Raw genomic sequence first — 24,853 nt, 5'->3', positions numbered from 1 at the left:
ATCTGAGTTTCCACTTTAAGATATGCTAATCCCTTTTTTAGGTACCTTTCAGTTCTTTTAAATCACTGATTCTATAATCTGGGAGCTCTAAAATAGTAATTTCTAACTTCCTTAGAAATGGCTTAGCCATGTTTAAATTAAACAGAAATACAAAGTAATGAGTAACAGGAAAGAATGATTAAGATAGAAGACTATGTGAGAGTTCATAAGACATGTAAGCCTACATCTTAGAAAAGTTTGATTACATGCTCTGAAAAATAACTTTTCCAATTGATAAAATTCGACCAGGTTATTTTCATTTTTTCAATATCCCTTTCATTATATACTGCCTTCCTTTGCTTTTGGACCTTCTGAATGGAAAAATCAAATATTTATAACACTATGTAAAAAACATGGATTCAAACACGACACATTTAGTTTCCACAAAAATATATTTAATAAGCTTGTTATATAAAATCAAACATTTAACATTCTCAACACTTTATCAATTCAAACTCACAGATAACTAACTGGGAGTGCTTTGTATTTTGGAAAATTACTTAAACTAAAAATATATTTACATATTTACAACATATGTAAATGTAACTGAAGAGCTACTTAATATTGAAATTCACAGAATTCTAGAGATTTATAGGCTAAAAATGCCATAAATTCTTCTGTAATCAAATGTACTGCACTAATTATGAACAATGTCTTAACTATTAAAAGGAAAAAACTGGGAGGGAAATGGTAGATTTTAAAGTTCTATGACAAATCCTTAGAAGATAAAAAAATACGTAAAATTAATTTAATGACCAAGATTTCTTAATGAATCCCTGATTGTCATTTTTGGCAGCTCAACCCAGTCTGTGGGGACAGCAGTGTGCTACATGCTGTCGGGGACCCACCACTGTCTCAGAGCCATGGTACTAAATTAAGAGCCCTGGTCAAAAGTAAGGAAATGATAGCAACTTTTGAGTGCTGTACACACCTTTCCCATACAGGCTAAGACCTTATGCCTACATTTATTCCTAAAAAATTACAGGCCCTTTATCCTTTCATACCAAAAAATATGTTCTCAACATGTTTTAAAAGGGTTCTTTACGTTTTGGGAGGGAACCCTATATATTATATACATATACATTTATCACAATTAAGGTCCCAAATCCCATTCTGTGTTTTGAACTGCACAATGGTAATATTTAAACCAACTGATTCCAGATAATATTCCACATTAAAGCAGTACACATCTTTTTTTTTTTAAATACTGCATAAGTTGTTTTTTAAAGAAAGATGTTGCTACTGTCCGAGTTTACCAAGTGATCATTCCTATTTAATATCTGGTTATAATGAGACATTTCTTGCTGCATTTGTCTTCACTGAGAATATTCAAAGCAGTTTCTAATATATAGCATTTAGAAGTGTTTGCTGTGTCGGCTCTTAATCATTTTTTTCTCAAAATATTTTTAATAACAAAATACATGTAAAATTAGAACTTTTAATTTCCAAAAAGCTGCCTTTATTAACCAAAGTACTTGTTTGCAGTTTTTTTATCTGTGAAAATACTTTAAAGCCCTTACAAAACTTAAATTGTTTTTAAAAAATTAACTTAAAAATTCTTGCCATGTTGCTGAGCATACCACTGCTGTCTCTGCTTCCGGTTTTCCAACTCTGTGAGAAGAGCCTGTCTATAGGCTTCATACATTTTAACAATCTGTTCCAGTTCTTTCATAAAAAGCAACTTTAGCATTCCCTGGTATGTATCCAGGTCAGCCAGCTGGAAGAGTTCCCACTTCAGAATGTGGTCATATCTGTTTTAAAACATAATCATGCATATGTTCACAACACATACATAAATATGTATTTACAGCAACAAACTGATCTATTTTTATAAAGATCAACTTTATTACATCTAAACAAACCATAAGCTTTAATTAAAAATAACTCCGTTGTTAACTTACTTAAATATACTATTTTTTTAGGGGGAGGAGAAAACTGCTGATACTACTTCATTTCAATTTAAGTTAAAAAATACCGATTTCTTTATCAATTATTCTACTATTAACATTAGACAACAATGAACACAGATTTCAAACCACTGTCGTTCTATAATTTCAGAAGAATATATATTCTACGCTATTCATAAGTTCACCTCAAGTTTAACTGTCAGAAACTTAAGAATGCTTTAGACCATATTATTCCCAAAGACAATATATAAAAATGGGCAAAGTCACTTGTGTTATTAGTGTTGACAGAACTCTGTGAGGAATGCTGTTCACTACAGCAAACAAGGAACTAAAAAGAATGAAGAGGAACCATCATTCGTGGGCTCTTTTCCTGAGGCTGATTAAAACAAAACAAAATCAGGCAGAAAGGGAAGAATAAGTTATTTTCAAAATGAGAGTAAGTATACTGTAGAAGTATGTGGGGAAGGACTCATGTTAGCTTGTATTTACATATATCTCAGAAGGCCTTTTAGTCCTCCTTCAATGGTAAGTTGATCCCATACTGACAGGAAGTATGCAACAAAAACAGTAATTTAATTTACACTCTTAACTGAAAGACCTGAAGACATCACTCTGATCCAATTTCCCCATCTTACAGATCAAAAAACTGAACCTAAAGAGGCCATATATTTCTTACAAAACTGTTTAGTGACCAAAAAACGAGAAAGGCAGTGTTACGGACCAAACTACTTCAGAGTCATAGTTTTGAACGTTGAGATTAGACAAAGAACTTGAACTACAGCAGGTCAAATACCTGTATGATAGTGAAGTTACACTTCTCAAATCATGTATCATTCTGATATAATCAGAAGCTTTGATTGTAAATTCTAGTAAATTTATTTTTAATAGTCATTTATAATATTTCCTACCCAATGATCCTTTGGTAATTCATTTAACATCTTATTCCAAAAGGATTCTCTAATATATATTTTAAATGGTTTTTTAAAATGAGAAACAGTAAACAAATAATGAGCAGTCAGTATGAGCCACAGACTGTGCTTGGCACATTGACTTATATTTCTGTACAACTTGGGTACGTGTAACCAGGAATACCAGGAATACAATATGCAGAACCACAAAAGAAACATACCTTGTTGGATCCCAAATTTACCTACTTAATTACTTGAATACTGCAAATCTAATAGGTATACTTGGTAGAAAGCTTTATATTCTCTTTAGTGGGAAACTCCAACATAAATTAGAGAGATACCATTAAGAAATACTCAATGAGCCTCTATGAAGTAACAGTTGTGTTTCCTAGAACCTCTGCTATTCATGTAGCTTAAGATCTTATTTGTTTGAAACAAATTCATAATTCCTGTCAAAAAATCTTCATCTTCTAGAGTCAGAATTCCATAGCTAATGGGCATTTCAGCAATGTCTATTGATTCAAAATGCTTAAATTTTGAATGCCAGTTGAATTATAAGAACATTAAAGCTCATTTATCATCTGTGTACTTTCTAGCAAGTAAAAAGGGAGAAGACTCAATTGGTAAATATCATACTTTTAAGATATGAACATCATTCTGTATAAGCATTCAAGTTTTAAAAAAAGGGGAAAAAAGCTTCAGGCAATTTTTCTGACTTCCCAATCACAGCATTTAGCATCAAAAATAGGATTAAGGTAGAAGCAACAATCAGAATAATTAGAGAAAATCCTTTGGGAAGAAGAAAAAGTGCTCTAGAAGAGCACAGATGAGAAAAGTATGCAAGGCACCCATTTGCCTTCCAAAATCTTGCCCCCTGCTGTTTTCTATGGGAATTACTTACCTTCTCATGTAATACTTCCCAATACGCTGTTTTGTTGTTTCTTAGGAAAAAATATAAAATTCCCATTCTTTTCTTCTTAACTAGACAAATCATCTGATTCCCCAGGTTTAATTTTTAGTTACTTAATGGTTTAAATATACAGGTAGGGGTGCCTGGATGGCTCAGTTCGTTAAGCGTCATCAGACTCTTGATTTGGGCTCAGGTCATGATCTCGGGGTCCTGGGGTTGAGCCCCTACGTTGGGCTACCCGCTTAGTGGGGAGTCTGCTTGTCTCCCTCTCCCTCTGCTCCTCCCACCGTGTGCTCACTCTCTCAAATAAAGAAATCTTTAAAAATATATATACAGGTGGGGCGCCTGGGTGGCTCATTCAGTTAAGCATCTGCCTTCATGATCTCAGGGTCCTAGGATTGAGCGCTGCCTGGCTCCCTGCTCAGCAGGGAGTCTGCTTCTCCCTCTCCACCCCCCCCGACTCGTGTGCTAATGTGCACACTCTAATAAAATCTTTATACACACACACACACACACACACACACACACACACACACGCAGGTAAATCATTCAGAAAATAGGCTGTAAACTACTTCAGTAGCCTTATGCTTATTGTATCACTTCAGCTGTTTTTCCTAGGGCAGTATTCTACTTATAAGTAACCCATATATGCAAACATCAATTGCTGTAATCCTACAAAAAATGTGTTCACACTCCAGTGGATGCTGTCTTTAAGGAGCCAAAAGTGCTGCTATTTCCAGCTCCAGGGATCACAATGTAGCCTAAGTCCCTTCCCTGTGCCTGCCCTCCTAGGGTGTGCCCACTCTTCCTTTCTACCTTCACCCAGAGCTGGGGCAATGGTGACACTGCAGGATTGCCAAGCCATAGGAATAAAATACAATCCATGCCACAGTACTGTTGGGGACTGGTGTTGGGGGTGTGTGTGAGGAATAATGGAAAGTACATATGTTCCTGATGGTCTTTTTCCTGTTATATACTAACCTTAGTATTTATTCTGTAGTTCAGCTTGATTACAGTTGTAGGACACATTACAGACTTTTGTGAGCAGCTTCAGAAACATAACTTTAGTTAAATTCATAAATAAAAATTTAGAATATAATCTAAGTCAAGTTTGGAAGTATATGCAAAAATTGTTTTGGTGAGTTGCTGCTAGAGATAGAATTTTTAACATTTCAGGAAGTTAGAAGATTGGCAATTGTTTAGCAAAGGGAAAAAACATGCTAGTTTTTTGACTAAAAAAACCTCTCCTTTTGTTAAATAAATGATTCTTCATTATCTACGTCATAGATAACAGCTCATCCTTTGTTGACTATATATCAACCATTTCCATCTTCTGTAGAGACAAAAATTTTGGGCCAACTAAAAAGCAACAGGTTCCTAAACCTCTCATTTTAAGTTTTTATGCAGGAAAGAACTCTCATTTTAAGTTTTTAAGCAGTAAAGAAGTACCTGCTCTCTTGTTTCAGTATGGCTCATTCTGAGAGTCCTGACCTATTTGGCAAAAAAAAACTAAGTTGCTCATTTCCTAAAGTTTTAAAGCTAGCCCACAGAACCAGAATTGAAAGGACTATAATCTTTGGGAGTCTTTCTTTTCATAAGCAGCAAGGAATTCCATTTAAGTATGATCTTTTCCCCCAAAAAGGAAAGCTTTTTGTGTTATTTCTCCCTAATGATGACTATACAGTAGAAAGAATAACCCTCCTCAATCTCATCAATTCCCAGAAATAAGAAAATTTAACAGTTGGGCATATATTCTTCCAGACTTAAGGAAAATATAAATAACACATACTATATATGGCATAAGATCAGCATACAAAGGCTATACATACTGGTTGGTCAAGTGGTATCAAGAGTGAAAGAAGAGAGGGAAAAAGGGAAGAAAAGTCCATCTGCCATCATTCCTTACTCCATTCCTAGACTGTATGGGTAGGATCAGATAAAAAAACTGCAGTAGGTTAGACACCAAATCAAGCTAAACGTCTATGGATAAATGTGTACCTAATTTCAAGTAAACTAAAACAAAACTTTTGAAAAGCATGGTTTATATCTTGCAAAATAATATCTATAATTAAAATCTTTTTAAAAATTATATTATCAAGGTTTAAATTTGACTTAGAGGGGAAAAAAAGAACCAATGCATTAGGACTAGAGCCCTGGAAGATGGTTTTGTCTCCACATCAGGCCATAGATTAACAACTGAATTTTCAGACTGAGAAGAATGTTTATGTTGGCCAAAAATTAATAAATATTTCATAGTAAATGACCAATAACTTTATAAGAATGTTAATCTGGCCTAAATGAGCAGAATCATAATCAAATAATTATGAGACTTATCCTTGAGGTAACGAATTACTCAAATTTAAAGCCCGAAAAGAACCCAATAGAAACAAATGGCTCTAAGCCAAAAAAATAACTTCTAAAATCCCTAGGCTAAAGGCGTACATATATGCATGCATGAGCCCCCACCCAACATAGTTGGTAAATACATATTATGGTAAAAATTTAGATCAGAGTTGGCTTAACCCCTTGAAAATTTTATTTCAATGATCATTCTTTAAAATTATGGAAAAGAGTTACTATTTCAAAAAAGTATATATGAAAGGTTTTACATTCCTTTTATTTGAGTATCAAATATTTAATTTTTTTCCCAAATTCACTGTCCAATCATCTTAAACTATCTAAAACTCTTCTTTGGGCTATTTTATGCTGTTAATTTTGGTTTCTGAAATAAAAAAAGAAAGAGTAAGGCTACAAAAACCAGGAACGAAATGTTACCTTACAGAGTTGTTAAAGTACATGCTCTCATATATGAAATGCCTAGCAAAGTTTAACAATAATTTAATATCTGCTCAGTATATAGTAATCATTTATTAAATAAGAGTTAATAATGACAAAAATTAAGAGCATGATCCTTGAAACTAGAGATAAAGGTTCGAAATCTACCACTTAATAGTCTCCATTTTTTTAACCTGTAAAATGGTTTTTGGAAAGATTATATGAGATAACATATGTAAAAGTTTAGCATCATAAGATACACAGGAAGTAATGGATAATCAATAACTATTAGCTTTCAAAAACTCCCTTTTCTGGGGCGCCTGGGTGGTTTAGCCATTAAGTGTCTGCCTTCGGCTCAGGTCATGATCCCAGGGTCCTGGGATCGAGCCCTCCATCGGGCTCCCTGCTCGGCGGGAAGCCTGCTTCTCCCTCTCCCAACTCCCCCTGCTTGTGTTCCCTCTCTCGCTGTCTGTCAAATAAATAAAATCTTTAAAAAAAAAAAAACCACCCTTTTCTGAAATCATGGCACTTTGAATATACCAGTGTTACTAATCCTTATCATGTTGGGTTATTGATCTGAATATCTACTTCTGTTTTTCCAGAAGACAGAAGCTCTTTGAGGCAGATTTCATTTATTCACAATTCTATTTCAAGAATAGTGCCTACTATGGCACCCAATAAATATCCTCAATGAGCCTGGCAAATTCACAGGCATCTTTAAAAACTACCCCACGTATTTTCTTCTTGAGCAGCTTTCCTTGCTCCACTCATATAATAAGAAGCCATATTAAGTGCTTATGCAAGGCAGCCACTGTGCCATGTGCTTTAAAATGCATGATCACTTATCCCCCATAGCTCAGTAGAGGGAAAAAAACTTAGATCTAAGTTCAGTGACTTGCTCAAGGTCATTCAGTATGTAGATGATGGAGCCAGAAATGAGACTCAGTTTCCTTCCTGAGGGATCTTGACCGCTATTCTATACCTCTGCCCCCAATCATCATCATCATCATCTTTACTAAGCTCTCTTAATGTACAAGGTATTGTGATTAAAAATACTTTAAATGCACTATTTTATTGAATTCTTAACCTTACGAATAGGCACTATTCCTATCCCCAATTTACAGAAGACAAAACTAAGTTAAGCACTCTGCATGGGGTTACACAGCTAAAAAGTATCCGTGAACTCAAATCATCTCATCCCAGAACTTGCAACCATTACCTGTATTATTTCCTCAACACCCCAATGTCCTGCTGCTTCATCCTTGTACCTAGGACTTCCCTGGGTTCTTACTTTTATCACACGGTATGTATCACTTATTTACAAGTTAATCTCCCCTCGGAGAACATAAGCTTCTTATTGTATCCCTAGTTTAACATAGGTCTGCATACAAAGAAAGTGAAGAATCAATAAATGTTTGCAGAACTTACATTTCTAGTCAATGATTTTCAAACTTTATAAGCTGTGATAGCCCTTCCTTAAGTAAAATATTATTTAGAAGCCCAATATTATTAAGAGAAAAAACATAGCTCTGTGTGGGTTAAGCATCCCAGAGACTCCATTCCGGCTCCACTCACCCCTCAACAAAACTATGCTATAAATTCACTTACTTCACAGGGGCTCGAGCATACACCTGAAGCCAGTCAGGAATTTCTGCAGTATGATATGGATTTGCAGGTACCAGAAGGGACTGATTTCTTTCGGTTTGCTGTGCCTGATATGTGACAGGAGGGGGTTGGTCATACCGAGGTACGCTAAGAAAAAAGAATCGACATTCATCAGGATAAAGGTTCTAAATCTAAACAAGAAATTGTAAAGAACAAATAATATTTAAATGTTTTTCAGTGTGCCTCTTGCCCAAACTGAATTCCTTCTACCACCTAAAAAAACAGAAGTCTTTTTTTTTTTCCTTACCACACCATAAGGTAAAGTAAAATCCACCTTCTCTTGGAAATTAGTAGGTCATTAGTGATGGATATAAACCTAAGCTAAATCTTTACATATAATTTTTTAAGGATTTTATTTATTTGAGAGAGAGAGAGAGAACAAGTGGGAGGAGGGGCAGAGGGAGAAGGAGAAGCAGACTCCCCGCTGAGCAAGGAGCCCAAAGTGGGGTTCAATCCCAGGACCCGGGATCATGACCTGAGCTAAAGTCAGACACTTAACCAATTGAGCCACACAGGTACCCAAAATCTTTACATATTTTTAAGAGATTTCTTCTGTCTGGTATTTATTCTTTTCAAGGAACTTGAAAGGAAGCTATAAAAAATTTGGAGCTAAATTATAACCTTTATACCAAGGCTTAAAACTAAAAGTAGTAATTTTCAGTAATAACTAGTAATTAGCTGTAAATTTATATTGGAAAGGCTGACAGTTTCTCTCAGAATGAGAATGGATACTTTCTTCCACCGTTAGGCTGAAAAGAGGATGTGGAATATGCAGTACAGAGGGAATGAGAACTGCGCTTGAATTATCCATAATAACCATTCTGCTTTTACCAAATTATGAGAACATATGGGAGTTAGAGTTGATTAGAACCTATTTTAAATCACAGAGACTTAAAACAAAAAGAAAAAACAGACCATGCTTTTAATTAGTTCTAATGGCCTAACTGGTGGGACAGAGAGAACAGCTAGGTGGAGAGGCAGTTGTTATATGGGAAAATGCTAAGGAAAAAGCACTGAACCACTTGAAGCCTAAAGACTGAAATTTGGGAGGCCAAAGTGATCTATTCCAGAATAGGAGACAAAACTGAAAGAGCCTGCTCCACACATCAATATTTATGTGTATATCAGAAAAGGTCACTGCAATACTAAACTAGGTTTAAGATAATTGTTAAGACTGTGATTAACAATTTAAAGATCAATGTCCAAATGGCACTGCAATTTTGTATTTATCTCTTTCATAAGTAGGTACGAAGTAGGTACAAAGTGAAATATTCTTTGATAGCACAATTGGGGGGTGGGAAAGAACTGAGGCTTTGAAGTCTCATATGCCTGAGAGTTAACCTTAGTTTGGCCACCTCACAAGTTATATGAATGTGGGCAAAACTGCTTTATTTCTCTAAGCTTCAGCCTTCTTATTTGTAAAACTGGAATAAATTCATACCAAAGATGATTGTTCTCAACAGTAAATAAATGAGCTAGTAAGTCAAGTGTTCGGATTAGCATAATAGAGACAATCAAAAATAGTTATTAATACTATCTATGCGAGCTTAAGAAAGGTGTTTGTTCTCTCTGGTTTAATGTCAGCTAACAGAGCTGCTAAGAGAAGCAAATTGTGAAAATGCCTTGTAAACTATAACAATTCTATAATAATGTAAGGTTACTGATGATAAACAGAAAAGTCAGCTCAATATACTCTCAAATCTGGTTGTGTGGACCACAGTCTTCTGCCACCTGGTGACAGTAATCTGTAATCATGTTTGGTTCTTTTTTTTCCTTTTTGCATTTTCCATCATTCTTAGTCAACAAACATCTGGCTGCATTCCCACTATGTGCCTGTCTGTGTGATGAGTTCCACTCATCCCTGCCCTTGGTGGGAATCATAATCAGGTAGGAGGGGGCCTGAAAATGGAGACTAGGGAGCTTGCCTGAAATGGTTTAGAGAGTAGGCAAAGGGACCAGAGCCCAACACAGGCAGAGCAGTTGGTTTGGTTCTTTTGAAGTGATGACAATTTCAGTTGTTCAATAAACACTGAGTGCCACTAAATGGAATCGCTGGGAAAAGAAACTTTTCCAAACTGAATAAATCCAAATATGTCAAATGATACAATAATGATAAAGCTTAGTTTTCTAGGGGATAATATTAAAGTGTATTTTCACAACAATTTTAATGGTTCTAAAAAATGCAAAAAAGTCTGCTATAACCAAAGATTGTATTATGCTAGATGATACTAAGAACACCTATCAAACATGCTGATGATACTCTACCCATTTTAAATTTTATGGCTCAGAGGTAGTTAACAGGAATTTATTTGCTATTTCATGACTAAGCTAGTACTAGTTTTTTTTAAATGTACTTTGAAATCTAGTGTGTGTGAATTTTACATTTACATACAGCACACCACAATTTGGATTAATCACCTTTCAAGTGCTCAATAGCTACATATGACAACTGGCTACAATATTCACAGGGCTAAAAGTTTGGTCACATCAGACCTACTGATAAGCCCAAAGGATCACTGGCTACATTTATTAAACAGATCTGGGATGTTTTGTACAGTTCCAATTTTCTCTTTCACAGTAAGAAACAGAACACAGCCAGAAACTGAATAAAACAGCAAGATGCTATCATTCAGAAGTATATTTTGACACATTAGGAGGGAGGTCTGTATTATTTATAGAATTTTAAATGGAAAGAGAGATGTTTTAATTATTTCAATTTCTGGGTATCTACAATAAAAACATTTTGGTATATTAAAGCAGAATCTGATCATACGAATACTGATTATGTTTTTTGAGGTTGTTTTACAAAGATCTTTTAATTTTTTTTTAAGATTTTATTTTTATTTTTCGACAGACAGAGAGAACGCAAGCAGGGGGAGTGGGAGAAGCAGGCTTCCCTCTGAGCAGGGAGCCCGATGTGTGACTCGATCCCAGGACCCTGGGATCATGACCTGAGCCGAAGGCAGATGCTTAATGACTGAGCCCCCCAGGTGCCCCAAAGTTTTTTTTAATTATTAAAATCACTACTAAATATAAATCCAAAGAAAAATGTCATAAGCTTTCAAATATCAAACTTTAGGATGCCCTTCTCTTTGATGAAAATGTGAGCTCAAAATCTAACATTAGACAATCTCAAAACTAAAAGTTGAAAATAAAATTGATACTATACCTAGGAGCACAGGGATGCCTATATTGAGCTTTCTTATTTGTGTGATCTACATAGTAGGTTCCAAATTCTGATGACTCAACTCGCTCCCATCCTGGAGGAAGTCCTTCTCGCTCAAGAGGATGGCTCCAATGAGTTGTATTTGTGTTGTGATCTATATAGTATTTTCTCCCTCTCATTGTCCAGTCCACAGACCAGCCAGGAGGAAGAGGTAAATCTTCAGAACCATGGTTAGTTAAATTTCCTAAAGATGTAGCAGCAACTCTCCCAATACCTTATGAGGAAGAGAGAAAAAGAAGGAATAGAACAATTATTCAAAGCTAAAAAATATGACATCTGGAGAAAGAGTCACAAAATTAACTATCCTAATTATACTCTTCTGTTAAAATTCATGATTTTATAATTATAAATAAGAATTTTCATAAAACTAGCCAGTATTACTAAAATTTAATTACAAAAAGAAGGAACAAGACTCCCTCTTCGAAATTAGTTTTGGTTGATGCGTCTATCACCAGGCTATACAAACATTTAACTCTTAGCAAAGCTACTAAATATGTATACTGCTTAAAGAAAAGTGAAGAAAATAAAATTTCACATTTAAGATTTAAGATTTGACATTTCACCTAAAACAGCAAAAATAAACTTGTAAAACTGTGTCCAGTTTATAATTTCTTAAATATAATCTAGCTGTGCCCTAGAACCATTAAATAAATTTATCAAAGTAGCAACATATAAGGTCAACATACAAAAATCAATTAAGTATCTGTTTATTAACAACTGGAAACAAATTATACCACTTATTATAGCTCCAAAAAATCAAATACTTACATACAAGTAAAACAAAATACAGACAACAAATTATGTGCAGAATCTGTACACTGAAAACTACAAAACAGTGATGAAAGAACTGAAAGACAACCTACCATGTTAATGGATTGGAAGACTCAACATAGTTAAGATGACAATTCTTCCTGAAATGACCTTTAAGTTTAAGATAATTCCAATCAAAATTCCAGCAGGAGTTTTGTAGATACAGACAGAAACAGGCTCTAAAATGTATATGGAAAGGCAAAAGAACTAGAGAAGCCAAAAACATTTTTAAAAATAAGAATAAAGTTGGAGGATTCATGCTACCTGATTTTTTTCTTAAGTAATCTCTATGCCAAACGTGGGGCATGAACTCATGACCCCACTATCAAGAGTCACATGGTCTACCAACTGAGCCAGCCAGGTGCCCCTCATACTATGTGATTTTTAAGACTTACTGTAATCAAGACAGTATGGTATTGGCAAAAGGACAGACAGATCAATGGAACAAAGAATCCAAAATATACCTACACATACACAATCAATTGATTTTTAACAAAGGTAAAAAGGCAGTTTGATTGAGAAAGGGTAGTTCTCAACAAATGGTGTTGGAACAACTGGAGTCCATATGCAAGAAAATTAATCACAATCTATACCTTCTACAAAAATGAACTTAAGACAGATCATATATCGAGGGGCCCCTGGGTGGCTCAGTTGGTTAAAGTGACTGCCTTCGGCTCAGGTCATGATCCCCGGATCCTGGGATCAAGCCCTGCATCAGGGTCTCTGCTCGGCCGGAAGCCTGCTTCTCCCTCTCCCTCTGCTTCTGTTCCCTCGAACACTGTCTCTCTATCAATTAAATAAATACAATCTTTAAAAAAAAAAAGACGGATCATATATCTAAATGTAAACATAAAAACTATAAATCTTTTAAAAGAAAGAGGATAAATTTTCGTGACCTTTCATTAGATAGAGTTCTTAATCATGATGCTGAAAGTGCAATCCATGAAATAAAAATATTGGTAAATTGGACTTTATCACAATTTAAAAAGTTTGCTTTATGAAAGACATTGTTAATAGAAAGAAAATCAAGCTACAGACTGGGAAAAATATTTACAAGTCACAAATTAGACAAAGGACTTTAATCTAGAATTCATAAAGAACTCTCAAAACACTAGGAAAATATTTTAAATGGGCAAAAGATTTGAACAGGCACTTGAAAGAAGATATATAGATGGTAAATGAGCAGATAAAAAATGCTCAAATCATATTAACCATCAGGGACATTGCTAATTTAAAAAAAACCCTACAAATTAAAACCACAATGAGAGGACAATACACATCTTTGAGAATGGCCAAAAAAAAGAAAAAAAAAATCTGACAACATAAGTTGTAATGAGGATGTGAAGCAACTGAAACTCTCATACACTGCTGGTGGAAATGCAAAATACTTCAGCCACTCTGGAAAACACTTCAGCAAGGTGTTATCAAGTTAAATATGTTTTCCATATGATGCAGCAATTCTATTCCCAAATATTTAACCTAGACAAATGAAAATGATTCTTCACACAAAAACCTGTATGGGGATGTTTATGGTGTTGAAAATGGAAACAACCCACATGTCCTTCAAGAGAATGAGTAAACCAGCTGTCATACAGTGGAATCTACCATAAAAAGGAACTAATTATTGATACATGCAACAACATGGATAAATCTCAGAGGCATTACACAGAGTGAAAGGAGACAGCCTCAAATGTCTATAAATTATATGATTCCATTCATATGAAATTATTGCAAAGGCAAAACTACTAGGACAGAAAATTGTGGTTGCCAGGAATTAGGGGTGGGGTGAAAAGACCAAGCAACTGTCACAGACCAAAGAACACTACACAAAAGGACAGCAATGAGGTAATTATTAGGGGTGACTGAAATGTTCTATAAACTGATTGTGTTGGCATTACGTAGATCGATCGATCTATCTATATCAAAATTCACAGAACTCTGTACCTTAAAAAAAACCCTTAAGTTTACTGTTTGTTATTTGGGGTGCGGGGAAGAATACCCTGGCTGCATCGTTTTATTCTCACATAAGAACAGTAATTGTGTATAACAAAATCACCCCAAGATTTATTTAGTTTATTTCCATAGATTAATGACACAGATTGAGCTCTGCATGAGTTTTTCCTTGTTGATGTACAATTATCTTGATAAAAACTTCTATTAATTCAATATACATGTGAGAACTGCCAAAAGCATGTCAGACAGAGCAAGAACAGTAAAGAAGTCGAAATAAGAACAGAGCACTGTGAAAAACTAGTTAGCCCAAAACACTACCTTGGTAATTTCTCCTTGTCCCTCCACAATCCTCCACCCTCTCCAGCAATATAGGAAGTGATTTCAAATAACTGGCAAAGGAAAACTCAATTTGCTTAATATGTATAATAAGAATAGCACAACATCAATCTATAAGAAAAATTAGTTTTGAAAAAAAAGGTACAAATTTATTAAAAAGAACATTCAGAAAATTGTCCCAAAGCAGAAAAAAATGCAACTAAATTCTCCATTAAAAGAGAAAAAAGGAAGCAATCCTCTAAAAGAAGACCACAAAGAAAAGCAAGAATCCAAAAGATGGTAAGGCAACAGAGATAAAAGCTGTGCTCAGGAAAGAAATAAAGATGAAGACAAAAACTGGAAGAACAAACATGCAGTGTTCATTACAATGGAGAAACCTGGCAAATCTTAACCAAGTATGATTGTTAATATCACCAGTAATGTCATATACATATACAAGTATCTCCCTATATTTCACATGATGAGGATACTTCACCTCTGTGCTTATTCCTTCCAAAAACCAAAAGCCCTATCTAATCATGAGAAAGACATAAGACAAAATCTAAATTGAAGGTCAGTTCACAAAATAGCAAGTATTCCTCAAAACTATCAGGGTCATGAAAAACAAGAAAAGACTAGGCAACTGTCACAGACAAAGGACACTAAGGAGAAAAAGGCAACTGCATTCAATGTGGTACTGACTGGATCCTGGAACAGAAAACTGACATTAATGAAAAAACTGGCGAAATCCAAATAAAACTTGGAGTTAATAAAAAAATTTTGAGTTCACAGATACTAAAAATAAAAACTCACTGTTTACCTTTGGAGGCAGCTAGGGTGCCAATTCATTATTCTAAAAACTATTAAATAAAGGGAAAGATTTAGTATTTATCCTTTCTTATTTGAATAGCAACCAAATAATTGATGAGATAGTTCTTTATTACAGAATTCCAACTAAGCAAGAAGAAATGACAGAATTAGGGTATCACCATTTGCAAAACCTAATGAAATACTGGATCTACCCAATGATCATTAATGGCTGTCAAATCAACAGGGAAAAGGCCGATGGAGAACTTCGTGATGAATGAACTGTGCTGACATCTGATCCCATCATCAATTTTAGGATCAAAAAGAGAAATTAGTCATTATGTGTCTCTGGAACTGATGCAGCAGAATGTATACAACAGTTATCTATGAACTATTTTGGCAAAAAGAGAGACGCAAGAAAGAAAATAAACACAGTCACAGTATCCTTTGAGAAGAAAAGCATATATTTCTAAAACATATGGGAACTACAGAACAAAACAAAGCTAACAAGCCTTTTGGTGAAATGGACCTTGGTTTCTATCAAACTGCAACCTGAAGGTTTATTTAATAAGTGTAGCTTAAGCAGTTTCTGTACTTAAAGAAAAAATGTTTAAACAAAAAATAAATAAGCCAATGTACTAAAGACATGCACATAGCAAATGACTTTAAAATCACATTTTAAAGCATGCAATGGCTTTATATTTTCTCATACTTCCATCATTAAAAATGTTGTACTACTGGCCATAACCAAGGATAGCAATTTAAAAAAAATTAGAGTCAATTCTTTGTACTCATATTGAGTTATTCATAAGAACGAAAACTTTTTGGCCCAACAGAGGTCCCCCTGGAAACATATAAACAGATTTCTAAATACAAACATTTTTAAAAACAAAAACTCTTACAGTAAAAAATAATAAATAAAAACTGTACAAGCTTAGAGATTAAAATTGTGACAATTTTATTCATCTGCTTAGAAAATCCAAATTTCCATATACTGAACTTGCCTAAATCTAGAAGCACATACACCTCTACATTTAAACAATATTAGGTACCGAATACCAGATTTAAACTATGATAAAACCTGAAATTCATATTTAGAGGAAACACAAAGACCCTTCTGTAAAAATTCTTATTTTTTTTTAATTAAACCTCAACAATTTGATAAGGGAGCCAAGATGTCCTCAAAGTTCCAAACAGGCTCATCAGCTTTACCAATGCCATCTAAAACCATGGTTCCTAACCTTTTCATGATACACTCCACCTGTACTTTCTGAAAGTGCCATGTGTACTAATTTTTTTCAAACTATTTGGGATAATTTTATAAAACCTATTGAGAGAAGAATGTACAATACAAAAAGACTAAAAATCAGATTTAAAACAAAACATTCCTAGTAATAAAATAGGTCCAGAAGACGGGGGGAAAAAAAAGCTATATTAAGCTCTAACACATGAGACCTCTGCTCTAAGTTCAGCTAGAAAGTTGAAACTTCAATAGCCAAACATGTCAAATCTGGAAAAAGCATAGAAGAGCACAAAACACTCTTATAAAAGGCATGAACACTAACAATTATGAGTGTCTCCTCTGTCCCTGACCCTTTTCCAAATTTATTATTTCATATTCAAAATAGCTCTATAGGTAATAGAATCACTACCAATTTACAGATGAGAAAACAAAGGTTCAAGTAAGTTATTTCCAAAGCCACAGAATGGTATACAAATGACAAATTTATTACTAACAAAGTAATCAACAAACAAAAGATCAACTGTAATTCTTCAAAGAAAAGTATGACTGCTCATAATAAAAGAAAAAACAAGCTACCAATTTTGAATTCAACCAGTGGAAAAATAAGAACTTGTTTCTGAGATACAAGGAAAAAATATTAAGTTTTCTATTATTTCAATTAGTCCCAGAAAAGAATGAATGGCATTCATAATCCTCAGAATAACTTCAATTTGTAGGGATTAAATTGTGCAAACACCTTCCATGTATATAAAGTAATACATTCATAAACAAGACATTATTACCCAAACACTAGGATAAAAGTATTATTTTGTCTCTCCACCAAGACTTTACTAGATATGTCACCAAAGAATTTAATCTCATACAAACCAGCAGATATCTGTGAAACCTGCCCTTACAGACAAAGCTTGAAAATTCTGGTTTACTAATTTTGTAGTGGCTACAGAGAAAATGGAATCTGGAACTCTAATGAAGGTCCACAAGCTTCAGGGTAATAAATGCTAAATGCCATAGCCCACGTTACAATTAAGATGCTGATAAAGAGATCTACCTTTTCTCCTCCTCTGCAAAATAATTACAAATAAAGTTGTGTCCCTAAAATTTATTAACCCCTTCTCAAAGATGATTCTGGGTTCACTAAATATTTATGCATTTCTTGGGAGTAAACATTATTTCGGTGTTTTTTTGTAAAGGTTGACACTTTTCAGTTTGATTTTGGTAACCTGATTTCTTTAGTCATCTTTAAAAATAGAAGTTTTAAAAGTCTGTTACTTAAAACTGTATAGAACCAAATTATTTAAATGAAAAAAAAAAGGAATTCATTCTGCCTTTAGTACTCCAACTGAAGACTTCCTGTTAACAGCTAAATTCCTTCCTTTCGCACATAGAGTAGGTGCCTGCCCAGTACACTGGCCAAAATGTTAAAGGTCAGATTTCACTGCTAAACCTAGAACTTGGTAAACCCTGAAACCCCCTGCGATATTATACAACCTGTTTTTGGCTTCTGCCAAATACAATAAAATAAAGTTAACCCTTAAGATAAGGTATTTCCTGAAGGTCTAAGTAACTGGCAGGATACACTACTTGCATTAAGTCATTACCAAACTATATTCTTCCTTATCTTCCTAATGTTTACTACCTTAGTAACAACAATCAAAATTTAAAGGTTGTGAAAATAAATCTGTCTATAGCAAGCACATCTTTACCCTCCCACAAACTTACTTTCTCCTTTCCATTCACTCTAATTCCTTGAATTCTCTTCAGCATTAATCTTGAAAACATGGTTTCAAGTCTTTTCAAGATGAATTCAAGAAACTTCCAGCTATTGTTTCATATTCAGATTTTTTCCTTCTGGAAAAGACAGCTGTTAGGCTTTTCTGCTTGGTTAGTAATTGGTTATTAATCCTTCCCTGACACTTAACAGACTCCTTCAAAGAAGAACTGTTTTTCTCTAAAAGGTAAAACATTAAATCTTATTGCCCTGATATAAATTAATGCTATTAAGTGAAATTTCTCAAGCACATTATCACTCTAATAAATGCAAATCTTTTTTAAAAATGACTCCTTAGTTTGAAAAAGTATCCAATTAACTTGTATTTTATTTATCCCTAGTTCATGATTGGAAAGTTATTTTGAAATCTGTCATTAAACTGATAAAAACTATGTCAGACTGGCACTTGGGAGGATCAGTAGAAATTTAGTTCTTGCAGTATTTCCTCAACGACACTCTGTGAATCAGAATTTTAAAACAATATTTTAACATGGCATTATTAATTCTTCATACTTTCATTTAGGCAGAAAAGTGTTATGAATTCTCAGTGATGTTCGCAATATAAATACACATGATAAAAGTAAGTGTGAAGAACAATCCGTATTTATGGTAAACAAACTGTTTTAAGCTTTTATTCCTGCTACCTCTCAGCCACCAAAACTGTCTTAAGACTCCAGACTTGAAATCTGGATTCATTCACTTAGTCAACCATCTATGCTAATCCTATCTGAATCTTCTCTTTTCCTTATCTCTCATATCCCATTTGTGGCCAAGCCCCATCAATGCAGATGTGTCCCACTTCTCCCCTTTCTAAATGTTTGCAGCCTAAGTCAGGTCCTCATTAACATTTAAAATAATAACCTCCAAACATTCACCAAATGAAAGATTATGGTCAATGAAACTATCCATAAATAGTATGTAACATTAAGAAATTCTTTCAAGTAAAAAGCAGGGATATAAAACTGTACAGAGTATAATCACAACGTTAAAAAAAAAAAGAATACCATAGGAAAAGATGAAGGAAATAACTGAAATACAACGAATCTCTGGCCTGATGGTCACTTTCCCTTAACTTTTCTGCTTTTTGCAAATTTTCTACAGTAAGCAGCGATTACTCTAAAAAATGAGTTTATTTTTTAAAACTTACTATTTTGGTTGGGAACAAATCATTTCTGAGGTTTAAAACTTATGATATTAGAAACAGCCAAAATAAACACCAAAGTATGCAACTGTCTAATCCTTTAACCTATACATTCTTTAAAACAAAAAGGCACTGGGGTGCCTGGCTGGCTCAGTCGGCGGAGCATGAGACTCTTAATCCCAGCATTGTGAGTTCCAGCCCCAAGGTGGGGGGAGATTACTTAAAAACAAAAAGACGCTCATCCATGCTCATTTCTATATGCCTAGAAAACCTCTCCTCTCAGATGTCCCAATGAGATTCCAATGTCAGCTTTCACAAAATAAGTTTTTACCAACTATTCTCCATTATTCCTCAGTTTTCAAAACTCCAGTGATTTACTTCTCCTAAACCCATAATTAAGTCTCATTTTTCCCTTAAAAGCATCACAGACTTGCCCTTCCTCTCCAATACCACCGGTACCTGCAGTCATCTTTTCTCTAGCAATCTATCCTGAGTACAACTAGTAATCTTTAAACACTGCTTTCATAAAAATGACTTGTCTTTGAAATCTGCAATGGCTTCTGTTTGATTCAAATTTATTTTTTGTTGTTAAACTGTTTGATTCAAATTTAAACCCTTCAGCTTATTGTTGGACCACAAATCTCCTTTCTACCTCACATCTTCTTTCTTCAAATTAGTAGAACTACAGAGTTCCTTGGATTTACATGTTCACTCTGTTTTCAGCAAGGGCTATTCCAAATTTTTCATCTAAAATGCCTTTCCTCTGCCCCATTATTCTGAAGTCCAAGCTCAAAGCACAGTTCAAGTTCTACTTCTTCCATGTATCATTCTTTAAGTGTTCCAGCCTACCCTGATCTCTCTTCCAACTCCCTGTTGCACTTACTGTCAGTACCACAAAGTATAACAACTGTTCTGTGATTACTGTGCATATATTGGTTTTGTTCCCCAAATAAGATACCAGAGAGCAGAAACCAAGGTCAGAGAAAATGCTAGACACATAAATGATTAATACTAAATGAATAAGGGCACCTGAGTGGCTCAGTCAGTTAAGCATCTGGCTCTGGATTTCAGCTCAGGTCATGATCTCAGGGTTGTAAGATCAAGCCCTACATCGGGACACGATGGGCATGGAGCCCGCATAAGATTCTCTCTCCCCCTCTTCCTCTACCCCTTACCGCCCAAAATACTAAATGAATGTTTTCTACATTCCTGCTCCAAACTGTTTGTTTGTTGTTGTTGTTTTGAGAGAGAGAGAGAATCTTAAACAGGTTCCACACCCAGCATGGAGCCCGATGAGGTCGATCTCATGACCCTGAGATCATGACCTGAGCCCAAATCAAGAGTCAGACACTTTAACAGACTGAGCCAAACTGTTTTTAAGTTACTTTGTTTGAAGTTTCATAGGTTAAAAAGTAAATGTCTCATGGATTTATTTTTATCCTGCCAAGATTTAAAGGCTGCAACTTACCAGGAAAAAAACAATTAGATAAAAAAGTTTAATTTTCAGCTTGCTTCGGTTTACCTAGTGTAATCCAGTACTCTGGGAATAAAGTAGAACTGTGCATTTTTCCTATCTCTTCTGTTCCTTGTACAAGTATTCCCAAGTTAGCAAATATGGAAAACAGATTTTAAAAAATTATATGGCTAGTATTTTTATTCCTAAAAGAACAACAAAAGGACAGACAACACACAATTAACCATTTGACAGTAAGTCTTTGTGACCAACCTGGGAAATAATTACTGGCCTAGGAAAACAGTTTTGCTAGGAGAAACAGTGCAGGCTGTAGCTGAGGAATGATGCAGTTGCCCACGGTATCCTTTACCGCGCCCAATTCTTCCTATCCACCTTTCCTTTCTTAGGTTTAAGTCCAGGTTCTTTGAAACTCTAACCTTCCCATTCTATCAAACCTAAACCTAGATTCAATCCAACTGTAGACATTAAATTCTCTAGGTTTTCAAGGTTCATAGTGTTAATAGTCTAGATAGCCTTCAGGTAAGTACTAAATTTTTATACAATGAGTTAATAAAATAAATGGGCACAAAATTCTTTCACTCAGCATAGATTACTAATTATTTGCAAGCTGGCTTAAGAAAACCGGCAAAATGGAAAAGTATTTTTCTCGGAGTGTCTATTGGGTTCCCAAGAAAATCCAGAAAAGAGCATCTTTTTAATTGTTAATAAATCTAAACTAATGTAGGATTTGTAATCTTAAGTTACCTGAAGCATGTCTCCCCTGATTCTGTGGCATTCTTTGGAAGAGATCGTGGTTGTATTCATAATATCTATAGTCTTCATGTGAACGATCTCCAAGTGGGCGCCTTCTCTGACCATCAAAATAATTATCTGAATAATAATATCGGGAACCAGAGTCTCCATTTTCAACAGCAAAATTAACTTCTGTTAAAAATGACTGAGAAGAGCCATACTCTCTAGGGACATCTGCTAGACTCCGGGCGAGATAAGAAGGTGCAGATAATCTGTTGCTTTCTCTTCTCATTATTTCATGAGGTGTTCTTTGAATTGGAGTTCTAAGGAAACTCTGGTTTCTTGAAACTATTCCATCACCAGAAGCTGAAAAGGCATTAGGACTTGAGTCTGGCAGACAGATATCAGTTCGTCTTGGAATTGTGGGACCATGCCGAATAAATGAAGGCATGAGATCTACAATAAAATAAAACAAAGAGTAAAATGACCACTTCAGTAAGTGATAATTACACTTTTCAAAATTTCTTCATTTACATCTATTACCCCCAAATGCAAAATTTCAATGGACTTAAGCAAACACAATTTAAAATTCTGATTTAGGATAGTCCTTGGGTATTTTAAAATTAAGGCTAATTTAATTAGTATTTTCCCACGCAAATGAATTTATAATTTGTATGAATGTGGTATGTGTACACTTAGTCACAATCAAACGTATTCTGCATACCACCATACATAACATGATGAAATGTCAGTAAGCTTAATTATGGTTAATGAAATACTCATGAATAAATGTGCAAAAATAAGAAGGAATCTAACAAATAGATACAGTTACCAACATAATTTAAGATTATTGTTTTGCTGATTTCACTTCATTTTCAAAATACCCAAAAATCCTTTTACAAGCAAACACAATTTCAAAAATAAAAAACAGAACATAATGCTATTCCCAAACATGTAAAAGTGGATTCCTTTAAAAAGACTTTAAAATAATCTGGTTTCCTCTCAGAATTATGTAATACTAGTACAGTAATCAAAAGTTGGAAAGTAAAAAATTTAGCTATGAAAATTAAAAAATAAAAAGATCTCATTTCAAAGAGGCATACAAATGTTCAATCAGTTCAAAAATGCCAAGCCTGGGGCGCCTGGGTGGCTCGGTTGGTTAAGTGTCTGCCTTCAGCTCAGGTCATGATCCCAGGGTCCTGGGATCCAGCACTACATCAGGCTCCCTGCTCAGGGGGAGGTCTGCTTCTGCCCCTCCTCCTGCTTATGTTCTCTCTCTCTGTCAAATAAATAAATAAATAGATATTTTTTTTTTAAATGCCAAGCCCGAAACTATGGCTCCCTTAAGAACACATAATTATAATTCAAAAGAGAAGATAACAGTAGAACAATTGCCTTCAGGATATAGTACTTCTGAATACAGAACTTAAGTGGCTTAGACATGCCAGGTTACAAAGCAAATAACTTTATAAAAATTAGATTTGGAAACTTATTCATTTATTAAGTAAACAATATTAGACAGCACTGATATTAATAAGCTTCAGAAGCTAACTCTAGACAGAAGTTAATATCCAAATAAACTTGCTTTAAAGTATAGCTAACATGGGGTGCCTGGGTGGCTCAGTCAGTTAAACCTCTGACTCTTGAGTTCAGCCTCAGGTCGTGATCTCAGGGTGGTGAGATCAAGTCCCCTGTCCCAGCTTAGCAGAGTCTGCTGCACTCTCTTCCCATCTCCCATGGCCCCTCCCCCCTTCAGGTTCTCTCTCTCTCTCAAAGAAAAAAATAAATCTTAAAAAAAAAGAAATCAGTTTTCAGGGGTGCCAAGCTGGCTCAGTGGGAAGAATGAGCTGCTTTTGATCTCAGGGTTGTGAGTTAGAGCCCCAATGCTGGGTGTCGAGGTAACTTAAACAAATGAACTTTAAAAATATAAATAAATAAAAATCACTTTTCTGGTTACTGATGTACCCATTGATCTATTTTGTTGTTCTATAAGAAAGCACTGCAAATGCAAGGATAAATATCTAAGGCTAATGATGTGGTTATTATTTAAAAAACATGCTCTCCACACCTTTCTGTGTGATCCTGGGTAAATACTAGGAACCTCTATGAACAGCTTTCCCAATTACAGAATGAGGTAATGCTTAAGTCACAAGATTTGTAGGAGCTTCCAAGAAGGACACTTACACAAAGTGCCCACTATGCAGTATGAACATGAAAATATTAGTTCCTTACCTCACAAATGTTTTGAACACACAAGCAAGAATTTAAAATTCAAAAGATACAGCTGAAAAAACAGAGTCAAATGCTTAAATTGAAAAGTGTGGCGGGGAGGCACAGAGAAACACAAACTATTAAAGTTCAAAAAAAAAAACTTTTTGGCAATGTCTCCTAAAGTACGATAGAAATTTCTGCGTACTTCGCCCTTTTTTTTTTTTTTTTGGACTCGGGGAGGGAAGGTGGTATTCGAAGCAATTCTCACTTAAATACCCAAACACACATGATTTTGGTTTCTCTAAGACTGATGAGGCTTTGGATAGCGGCTACAACAGTGACGATCAACTGTCACCTCCTCACGTCTACAGCACGCAAAAGGGCTAAGGAATTCTGCCGAGTTCGCACAACTTCCTGCACCACGAGTGACACCCGAAATGTTTGCAAACACAAGGCATATCTCGAGGTATCTAGAAGAGGAAAAGTGTGCCCCAGTCTAATCACTTTCACCCCTGTAGCATCAGGGAATCAGCAATTTAAGTGTTCCCAAAGAACCTCTTCTAGTAAAACGAAACAACACTCTGCCCTGGGGGGGAACGGGAAAGTTTGTTATTTTTAGGGAGGCCCACGGGGGAAGGACTAATCTAGGCTTCCTACATTTTATTGGCTTTCAAACAATGACCACCACTTCAGGCACAATACAGTTTTTAAAAACAGTATTTCACAGAGACCAACAGGAAAGAGAAGCCGCAGGGAGCCGCGTCGGGCGCCCGCCAGGCTCCCGGCTGCCGCTGGGGCCAGGTGTGGGTGCGCCCCGCCCGACACTCACTCCGCAGCAGAGGCGACGTCTCTTTCTTCACGTACTTCCCCTGCACCTCAGCGGGCTTGGACACTTCGTTTTTGGTTTTCTTTCGGGACAGCATCCTTGTCGACGAGGCCCCAGGCCGCGTCAAGCAGCCTCCTTAGGGC

General features: G+C 35.3%; 1 protein-coding gene across 2 annotated transcripts; it reads right to left on the bottom strand.

The window, feature by feature from the left end:
- Positions 1–417: 417 nt before the first annotated feature.
- On the bottom strand, positions 418–24,844 carry SAV1 (salvador family WW domain containing protein 1). Of its 2 annotated transcripts, XM_027572373.1 has the most exons (5): positions 24,714–24,844; positions 21,686–22,129; positions 11,374–11,644; positions 8,148–8,291; positions 418–1,790 (listed from the first exon to the last, which is right to left on the bottom strand). In XM_027572373.1, the coding sequence occupies exons 1-5, from the start codon at positions 24,805–24,807 to the stop codon at positions 1,589–1,591; spliced, it is 1,155 nt and encodes a 384-aa protein (XP_027428174.1). In that variant the 5' UTR covers positions 24,808–24,844; the 3' UTR covers positions 418–1,588. The 2 variants fall into 2 exon arrangements, with proteins under 2 accessions (XP_027428174.1, XP_027428175.1); XM_027572374.1 differs by lacking the exon at positions 8,148–8,291.
- Between the last annotated feature and the right edge of the window lie 9 nt (positions 24,845–24,853).

The sequence above is a fragment of the Zalophus californianus genome, chromosome 6, assembly GCF_009762305.2.
Source record: "Zalophus californianus isolate mZalCal1 chromosome 6, mZalCal1.pri.v2, whole genome shotgun sequence".
NCBI classification, from domain to species: domain Eukaryota; kingdom Metazoa; phylum Chordata; class Mammalia; order Carnivora; family Otariidae; genus Zalophus; species Zalophus californianus.
This window is presented reverse-complemented; position numbering and strand designations above follow the sequence as displayed.

Bases quoted from the DNA above. Each gene is read 5' to 3' on its own strand.
- SAV1 (XM_027572373.1), bottom strand. From the start codon at position 24,807: ATGCTGTCCCGAAAGAAAACCAAAAACGAAGTGTCCAAGCCCGCTGAG. The intron at 22,130-24,713 runs GTGAGTGTCGGG...ATTTTATTGTAG, and splicing joins GACGTCGCCTCTGCTGCGGA to ATCTCATGCCTTCATTTATT. The intron at 11,645-21,685 runs GTAACTTAAGAT...CTTCCTCATAAG, and splicing joins TCAGGGGAGACATGCTTCAG to GTATTGGGAGAGTTGCTGCT.